At 39.4% G+C, this 10467-nt stretch overlaps 1 protein-coding gene across 1 annotated transcript in view; it reads right to left on the reverse strand.

Moving 5' to 3' along the window:
* mospd1 (motile sperm domain containing 1) overlaps positions 1 to 9768 on the reverse strand; it is a 31732-nt gene extending 21964 nt beyond the window's left edge. Inside the window, exons 1-2 of the mRNA XM_028815777.2 lie at positions 9628 to 9768; positions 417 to 694 (exon numbers count right to left, since the gene is read on the reverse strand). Of these exons, the coding sequence (XP_028671610.2) occupies positions 417 to 570 (154 nt within the window). The 5' untranslated portion in view covers positions 571 to 694; positions 9628 to 9768. The remainder of the gene's footprint in view (positions 1 to 416; positions 695 to 9627) is intronic.
* Between the last annotated feature and the right edge of the window lie 699 nt (positions 9769 to 10467).

The following is a 10467-nucleotide window of genomic DNA, read 5'->3' on the forward strand; positions in this document are numbered from 1 at the left end:
AAGCCATGTAGAAAACCAAAACATACTTTGTTAATATTAACATTAACATAACATAACCATGCCCACTTAATCCGGTTCAGGCTTGCAGGATGATAAGGGAGAGAGCCAGTTCCAGCAGTACTGGGCTCAAGGCAGGACATAGCCCTGGACAGAGCTTCAGTCCTTGAAGGGGCTCACTCACACACACACGACCACACAAGGCCAATTCGGAGTCACCCATTAATCTGACCTGCACATGTGAAAGGAAAACTCACATGCAAACAACAGGAGTATGTGCAAAGTTCACACAAACACAGCAGCTGGGGTTCGAGCCCAGGATGCTGGATCCATGAGGTGGCAATGCTACCCACTGTGTCACCATACAGCCCATATGAGGAAGGAGAAACACACAGGTTTACTGCAGCTACTGTAGGTACCTTTGAATTTTAAGGCAAATTCATAGGGGTTGTAGAGAGTCAGCACTTGCTTGTGAGACGCCTGGTCATCAGCATAAAAAATGAGCTCTGTGGGGAACACGAACACCGGAAGGTTTCCTTCCACCAGTTCAGGATGTCGTTTCTGTTGCTGCATTGGCACTGCTCTCCTCTCTTCGGTGCTTTCTCTCTCACACACTTTCTCAAGTGTTCCCGGCGCCCCCTAGTGCCCCTCCAGTTTTATACTTCCACCTTAAGGCCGTAACTGCATCTTCAGGGTCCTAGGAAAGAAAGAGAAAAAAAATGAATTCCGGGAGACATAAAGCTCATCGATAAGTTTAAAACCACATACAGGAACAGCATCTTCTAACGATCACAGTGGCAGACTTCCCAAAGGTCTTACAGCATATGTGTGCATCATAGGATAGTTTCACATTTTTCAACATAGTGGCACACTGTTTGTCCATCCACCTCCATTTATATTTTCATTCTGCTTAGTTAAATATACTACAAGATTTTCTGAGCAGCTTTAGGTGCATTGCAGGAACCTAGGCTGAATGGGACGCTGGTCCATCACAGGCCACAGTCACTCACACAACAATATTCAGTCATAGTGTGCCATTTCAAATTTGTGATTCAAATCAACATGCACAGCACTGAGACATGGGAGCAGAAATGGATTACCCGAGGAAAACACATACAGTACAGCAAAAACGTACAAACGGCAAACAGACAGGGACTGCTTCACGAACTGAATGCGGGTTCCCAGAGCTGTAAGCACTCTTCAGGATGCCAACAGCTTCAAGACCGATGAGGATGCTCTCACATAAAGTAGCATGTCCTCTTATCTCTAATCATATTGTGCTACAATCTTAAGTTTTCACTGCCACCTTTTTGTTAAGTTAAAGTGAAACCATCATGGAGAAAGAAAGCAGACACTAAGGCACTAATGACAAAGACACTAAGAAAGTGCCAACATGACCTCTAGTGGATAAAATTTATAAACATCACAAATAGACACTGGACAATATCACAAAGTCAAAAAAGACGAAGAACTAGTTTGAAAGTTGCTGTCACACTGGCTCCTCTTTGCAGAGATCCAATTACTGCTTACTGAGGCTCCCCAAATCTGATTGTGTCTGCTTCTTTTTATTCCAAGATAAGTGAAATCTGAAACTGGTTAAAACTGAACTTTAGCTGGGCACTTAAAGCTAATGAAGGTCACCATTACAACTTAATTTTAGTTTTTGCAGAACTGAAAACATTTCCCCAATTTTTTGTTTTATCTGTAAGTAATTATTCAATCGTGGAAGAATTCTAATAAAGATAAGGAGGAAGCGCGTCTCACCCTGGTTAATTTTAAACATTTCTGTTTCTGTATATGTTGTGCCCAAAATGGCTGCAGCTATCTAAAAATGGCATCACTTCCATATGGCACAGCCCTGTGACAAGAACTACACTTAAATTTTTAATATAAATAATGTTAAAAAATAATAAGCATATGCACTTGTAAACATGTTAGATCCTGACAATAACACAATCTTAAATAGTTGCATATGTTTGTACCTTGCTAATAGTTACTTATGTAAATATCCACATGGATTCTACTGATTATAAATTTGCAGCTGATTAGAGTGCTTTAATCTCAAACAGACTGTAAAATTTTCCACTCATAAAACGGGTCATATGCTGGTAAATTGAACTGGCATTTTCCAACAGCTATTCAGCTATCATTTCATTTAAAGACGTCAAACACTGCATGTAGTAACACACCTGGCATCTATTTTAAAATTCATTTTAAGCTATTCCTTAAATAAAGCTTTACCGTTGTTGCAGACAGAAAAAGAATACAAAGACTGTTTAATTGGCTGATGTATTAATAAAAATGTTCAGTTGATCAAACCGTGTGATGTGGTTTATGTTATTGTAACATCATCACACTCAACATCATGGAGTACTAAATCATAGTCTGTTCAAACCAATCTGTGTATGTTTAATACAAGAAATAAGCCAACTTCAGGGGAAAATTAAAAATGAGAGGTTTTAATAAACGGAGCTGTCACCAAATACTCAAACAAAACAGAAAACAAAACTCGCAGTCCAGCTAAAAATATGATCATCCAACCTTCTGTCCATCCATTTCCTAAACCCGCTTATCCAGAGTAGGGCCAAATCTCCATTTCTCAATATTAATTAAAAACAGCATTTTTTTTAACAAGGTGGCACGGTGGCGCCTCGCAGTTAGGAGACCAGGGTTCGCTTCCCCGGTCCTCCCTGCGTGGAGTTTGCATGTTCTCCCCGTGTCTACGTGGGTTTCCTCTCACAGTCCAAAGACATGCTGGTTAGGTACATTGGCGATCCTAAATTGTCCCTAGTCTGTGCTTGGTGTGTGTGGGCGCCCTGCAGTGGGCTGGCGCCCTGCCTGGGGTTTGTTTCCTGCCTTGTGCTCTGTGTTGGCTGGGATTGGCTCCAGCAGACCCCCATGACCCTGTAGTTAGGATATAGCGGGATGGATTTTTTAACAAGGACTGTTGTTCTAATAATATAATTCCTAAAAGCTAGACTGACAAAACCAGATTACCATGCTACAATTTTTTTTTTACATCCATACTAATTAATATAACCTTTTAACATACCCAAATATTTTTCCAAAAATTATTTTCATACTAAATGACATAAATATTTGATAAATTTATGGAATAAAACACTAAATGCAAATACAAACTTTTTACATTGTATACACAGTGATCAAAAGCTGTCTTTTAAACATATGGCTTATTGTCACATAACATCTTTCACATTTTAGAGTATATCAGTAAATGATTAACGCTTTCATAAACTGCACACTACCTAGTAAAGTGTCTTTGTTTTTCTTTTCTTTGTCCGCCTTACTGATGTGTTTTTTGATGCTTGATGCTGTTCAAGAACATCAGTGGTAGTTTAAACGAATTTTAAGAGAACATTATTTTTTAAACAACTAATAGGGTCAGAAGTCACCATTTTGTGAAGTTCTTTTAGGTGGTTGCTTTTACTTCTACGTGCTACTCGTTTTTTCTTTGTTAATCTTTTTCACTGTCACAGTAACCCCTTGGACAACAAAGCTTAGTGTTTAAGTAGTGAAGTTGTCATTTTGGTCTAATGTGTTATTAATTTCTGTATTTTTTTTTTTTGCTTGAAAGTTTTACTGCACTTTAGTTAATATGCGTCCTTTGAGAACCTTGTTGTTTCATATTTAGCACTGCTATTTTTGTGTAACGTTGTAATTCAGTTTATATTTCAAGTTTCTCTTTGTGAATGTTTTAACTGTGCACATGTTACACAGACAGGGTGTTCTTTTAAAAGGACCAGGAGACGTGTAAGGGCAAAAAATCAAAAATGTCAAAAGGTACATAGGATCAAAGTCAGCAAAATCTCTCAGAACCAAAATCGTTTTGGTGAGAACCTGTCCAGAGTTATGGCCTTAAAATCCTGTAATCAATCAAAGATACAAGAAACACACTTGGAAGCCTTTTGAAGTGCAGTCCACAATAGAGGTGTGTGTTGATGGAGATGGCAGGGCTGTGTGCGTGATTGTCTGCGCCTGTTAACAATAGGTGCGGCTGAAACACCTGACCGTAATTATCTCGAGGAGTCTCCACATACCTTTGGCCATATCGTGCACATGTGCTCTTTATTTCTCTTTCTCTAATATATTGTTGTGGTTCACTCGTTTAATAAAATGTTTAGGGAGTACAAGGAAATCCATTTTTAAGTTATTTGAAAACACCAGATGCCACAGAGCTTGCTGTGCTCTTTTTGGATAGCACAGAGATCTTGCAATGGACACACCCTGGAGGAGGCCAGAAGCAAACTTGAAGGTACAAAGGGAAGCCATGAGACCCACCTCACCTGGTCAAGTGATTCAGAATAGAAGAAGGACAGAGAACCACCTCCTGACTCTCACTGATGTACATTACTCTGTCTCACTAATCTGGCGACCAAGCTACTTACTGCTTTCTCCAACGAGTTTGTTAATGAGATTCACCTTGAATTGCCTGCATCACAGAGTAACAGGGAAGCCAAGAAATCAACTGAAAACTGGACTTCCTCAGCTCCACGATTAAGCAGTCCTTCAGTGGGCCTTTTTCATCCTTGTAGTGCACTTCCTTTATTCTCACCTTTTCTTCTGAGGACTGGCTGTTCTACAAGCAGGACCTGGTGGTTTCAGTTGAAATGCGATGTGTCACCGTTATGGTTGTAGTTGTGTTCCCTACTATATTTTCATGCTGTTGCTCTGTATTTGATTGTAATAAAAAAACAAAAACCAGCAAAAAGTACTGAAGATGAAGCCAGGGAGTTCACTGTGATTCACCATAAATGACAGAACGCCCCAGACTGAACTCAGTTCACTTTCTTTGCTTTTTTACTTTCAGCAATAGTTCCATCTTCCATTTTGACAGCAGGAAGTGGATTTAGCCTCTCTTTTTGTGAGACTGACAAACTTGGCTGTTGTCTTTTAAAAGAACAACTTCCAATTCTAATCAAGAATATCATATTCTGCCCTAAAAATTGTTAATGGTTGAGGTGAACACGACTTACTTACAAGAGAAAAAAAAATACCAGCATAGGTGGAATTGTGAAATGTATACTGAATGTGATATTTAGGTTGTCAGAGCATCTCTGACCAGTCACAGTATATAGAGTTAAGGAGTGACCAGGCCAGAATGGAACTCGGGTCATGTCTCAACAATAAATGCATGCGTGTTTTATATACTGTCGGTAAATGGACACAATGTGGATTTGTTTATTATATATACATACATACACATATATTATAAACACAAGCTTCCCTTTTCTGTTTATATATAGTACATATATTGTGTATATAAAGTGTATATATATATATATATATATATATTTATAGATTATACACACACATACACACGGTATGTGCTATATATAATATATAAACAGAGGAAGGGGACTTGTATTCTATATATTTATATATGTCTATAAAATATAGTGATTATTTTTAGGTTTTGAGCTGAGCATGTGATGATTCTGATGATCAAACAGTAAAACTACAGTTCTTTCTACTCAGGTTTCCAGCTTTGTGCCAGCAGCATATGGTGAAATTACTGCAGCTGCAAAAAGATTACAAGTGTGTTGCAACATGGAATCGGTGCACTTAAATTACTAAACAGGTTGGTTTATTTACTTTAGAAAAGAAAACTATTTGCCCCCTTTTGACAGGACATATTTTTGGATAATCTTAGGTCTCTCATAAAGCCCAACAAGTGGATGGGTAAATAAAACATCCAAGGTCACAGTTTCAAAGATTAGAATCTTTCTCATTATCTGAACATAAACACGTCACCTGTCTTACACCTGTTCTTCATCTTACATTAGCATAAGTGTACCAATAAAATGACGAACTTCAAAAAAGCAAACATATTTATTCACTTGTTTGCATACTGCACTACATATTCTTATTGCGCAAAGCACTTCACTTGTTTTGCCTAATCTACAGCATCACAACAAAATACTATTAATAAGGAGAAAACATAAATGGTTAAAGTGGTTGAGTGGCGTCACGGGTTCCAAGGTAACACTTCCTCTACATCAAAGGTGACGTTAAAGGCAGGGAATATTGTTCTGAATGCTGTGTAATAAATATGTATTTACATTTTTAAAAAGAAGCCTATTGTTATGCACCCCTACTGTAGAGCACAATACACAATAAGAGCAGTATTTAAGTGGAGCAACACAGAGGCTCAGAGGCAGCACTGTTGCCTTGCACTTCTTAGATACACGTTCAGTTCCTAGCTGGCGTATCTTCTGCATAGCCTTTCCACACTGGTCACAAGGTAGGAATCAACCTTAGACATAAGTAATGTTAAATATGGTTAGTTCTTAAAAATAAAAAGGTCAAAACCTCAGACAACACTGATCAAAAAATGTTCTACCATGTTCAGTGGAGTTAGTGGTGGACCTCATACCAGAAATGAATGTTATTTGGAGAACTGTGCTATTAACATATCTAAGACTACTGGGAGCTATTTCAAGTAAGATACCCATTTTTATTGCTACTTATTATTATTATTACTGTTACCACAGTGCAGAATGCTATAGAGCCATTCTGAGGTGGTCCGTCGTGTGGTGGGTGCGGCAATGTGCTCTATCAGTGTATGCTCCCAACCTCCCCCTCTCTCAGTGACGTTCAATCAGTATTTAATACTTCCCTGTGATCTGCATATTCAGTAAGATTTACACTCATATGCAGTCTGCTTATGAAATATTATTCTTTCATGTATAATATATATCTTTTTTCTATGACTAATTTTCTCACTTTCCTTTTTATTATGCATTCTTTCTTTTTGTTTTCACTATTATGACATATCAGTCTGCAAAAAGGATTTTCTGGGCTCTTGCAGGAAAATCCCTGAGAATGTTCTTCCTTTCCAGAGGAGTCCAGAAAAAGGGGAGGTAAATTTCCTGGTTAAACACCAACTGGTTTCTTGTACTGAAACAATAAAAAAGTGTTATCACACTCTGGCACTACAGAATCCCCCACAGCGTAACCCTAGGCCTGCTGGACTTCTGAATTGCAGCCCTCCTTAACCTTTCACTCTCCAAACTTAGTATAATCCAACAGCCCCAGACAAAGACAATGACTGGGGCATGAAGGACACCTCAGGTAACCCAGAAAGAGAGAGCAAGTGCACTCTCAGCTGCAACTGAATTCATGGAGTGTATGTGCAACGTGATACAATCACACTATTTGTGTTGTGACTGGCTTCTGTTGTCGTTGTTCTGGCTATTTTGTGTCCTCAGGCAATCTGAGGTGACACTTTAATCACCTTTCTACAGTGCATTCCCAACACTGAACCGAACGCTCTCTGCTGGACTCAGGTACCCATCCTAGAAGCACTGGGCACAAGGTGAGAACAGCCCTGGACAGGGTGCCACACAAAATGGGTTCTCATATTGAACACAACTTCATTACAAGTAATGTTTTATAATTGTTTTTACTTTGTGGTGCTTGTAGTCAAATCTTATATACCCTTAAGGCACACATTACACATTTGTTTTATTAAATGACATGTTGAATACTAGTAGGAGGACTGCTGCATCTTATTGAAAAGTAATATGAAAAAATGTGTATGCTGATTTTTTTATCTCTTTACATGATCTTGTAGTGGAGTTCTATGTTTTACACAATACTGTAAATCAATATCCTATTTCTCTTGTATGTATGTGATTTGTGTGCAGACAGTGTGTTACATAATTAAAAGAGATGTTACCTAAGTTTGTTTCTGCAAAACACACTCCAATATTAATATAAATGGAGATAATAATAATAATACCGCGTGTTTACTTTCTGCCAGAAGGACTCCCTGATTAGAATATCATCTGCTTGAAAACCTAATTTTTGTGACTATATACCAATTTTCCTCCCACATCCCAACACCCTATGTGTTATGTTATATGACAACTCTGAATTAGCCATGTAGAAATGATTCCAGAGATGGCGAGCCCCTTATGCCCACTGCTTTGTGGATAGGCAAAGGTTTCCCAAGATCCTGAACAGGGTAAGCAGTTAATGTTACTTAATAATGTTAATGTTAGTGTTAAGTTAATGAATTAAGGAAACTGAAACTAGTCCACCATCCCAAGGCTCTTTTCATTTACAAAGCCACAGTGCAATTGTTTTCGTGTTGGTTTCTGTTTTATGTGTGCATGTTTGGTGGCTTCCTCAGGGCTACACATCCTTGTCAGCAATCCAGATCTTTAGGTGCCAAGAAGCAGCACTTCCTTCTCCTGTACCTTCCGCACACCTACCACAGCAACATATTTTAATAGATAATAAACATTTTTATATAGTACATTTCTAGGGTCGATACCATTTGTAATTACACAGCTGCTCCAGTACAGCACATTCAGCACATGTAGGAAAAGAGAAAGAAAAATGTTTTATCAGTCCATAGTCTCAGTTCCTGGGCAATACAGAAACAAAATGATTAGTACTCTTTTAATTTCATATTGTTAATAATATAAAATAGTTTTCTTGACCTGACAGTTATAATTGCCTTAAACAGTCATGAACATTCCTAGACATATCTCAATAGAAACAAATGTCATAGTCTTTGGTCAATAAAGAATGATTTACTCTATTATAGTTAGATGCCTTTGCAAAATCTTGCACTGGTTAGTTTAGAATTCACTCCTTAACGATTTGTTACGGTACCTTATGGGGTGCCCTGTGGTTTATAAAAAGACATACTTGCAGATTAAACTGTGACGCTGTCAAAGTGACAGGCCCGCTCAGTCCGCCAATAAATCAAAGAGAAGCTTTGCCTGTCAAACTAAGACTGAGCCGGCGCCCCTCCCCCAAACTCCACGTGGCTAGTCACGTGACTCTGTTTACAGGCAGTTCAAGAGTCGATTGCAGCTGACGTCACCCTACTGAAGTATCAGGGAGCACCCAAATCTGCTTTATTCCATGAAGAAAATGCAGAAGGACAAATATATGGACACATTCTTCAAGGAAGTAACAAGAAATAAATATACCGAAAAAAGTGATGCCATCGATTTTCAAAAGCATCCAGGACTATTTTTCCTACATTCCTAGTGGATATGGAAGGCACCCTCCCGCGGTAACGAGTGGCTCCGGTAAATTAGCAGTACAACCGGCACCTCCTGACTCCGTTAATTTACGCTGCTAAAACGGCTTCACATACTGAAGTGGTGAGTGAATCAAATCGTTGCAGGCGCTCAGATCTGCTTGGAAAAAGGCTCTGTCCATACTGTGCGTCTCGTTGCTGCAGCTGCTGCGACTGTCACAACAAAGCGATCCTGGCCAAGCACGGCTCAACAGTCACTCTGACATTTGTCCACAGCTTAACGGGGGAACGGTGTCTGAGTAATGAACCGATCGGTCCATGGTCACTGAACGGCGCTTCTTGAACGGACACAGAATTACGACACGTTTCGCTGTCAAGCGCAGTAAAACAACGGGGTCTCGTTAACGTAAAAGGGCCTTTTTTTCAATAACGAGTACAAATCGATCGTACCTGATATAACAGTGAAAGAACATACTGTTTCTGGTAGTGAAATCTGCATAATTGTCTCCATAAGGCAGGGGGTTACGTTGCCCACCCCCATCAAAAAAACACACCTTAACGTATCCCGCAGCCTAATGAGTATGGTTTATCATGAATAGAAGCAGTCTTACCCTTTTTGCTGGTATTGTTTTCCAAATCCCACCCTGTTGTTTTCTCTCTTTGTGTTTTTCCCCCTTTCCTTTGTCAATCTGCTGCAGTTCGGCCTAGGAATGCTGGGATAGCGGAGGGCGCAGGGAATTCCGCAAGCGTCGGGGTTGACGTCACCGGAGGGCAGACCAGCCCCCGAGAGCCTTCACAGAATAAAGCCAAAATGCATTTTTGTCTGATCCACTCAGCAGTCTGTGCTTGGAAAGAGTAGGAAAGCGGATCTTAATGTAGCTGGCAAGGGGTGAAGCGTTTATCTTCGTAGTTCAGGGCGTTTTGTGAATGTATATATATCTTCGCAATATCCGTTTAGTGGAGGCTGAACTCTGGCGCAAGTTAGGAGCCCAGGTTCAGTTGACATCCTTAAGTCGGCTAGGTATAATGGTGTTAATCGCTAACAAGAAAAGCCAGAACGCTGCTCTAACTACTTTTTCCTTTGCGTAGTGCACAGTCATTAACTTATGCCTCCATTTTGTAGAATCAGGAAAGTGTAGCTCAAAACAATTAAAACCAATAAAACAAAGAGAGCAGACAAAAATAACCCATGTTTCTCGTTTATATAGAATTAATGTGTCTAATGCAAATTTGATTTAAAAAACTAGCACTTAAAGCATCTTAATGTCATCTCCATGGTGTCATCAGCCAAGAGAAAAGCATTAACTACAACCATTGCCGGCATTATAAATAATGTGGCCTGAGGCAAAGCGCATTCTTTTTGCCGCCCATACCCCTCCATCCTTTGCAGATTACCACTCCCCCGCCACGTTTATTCTAATTAGGCTTGAGACCATACCGTTTGTTCACAT

This window comes from Erpetoichthys calabaricus, chromosome 12 (genome assembly GCF_900747795.2).
Source record: "Erpetoichthys calabaricus chromosome 12, fErpCal1.3, whole genome shotgun sequence".
NCBI classification, from domain to species: domain Eukaryota; kingdom Metazoa; phylum Chordata; class Cladistia; order Polypteriformes; family Polypteridae; genus Erpetoichthys; species Erpetoichthys calabaricus.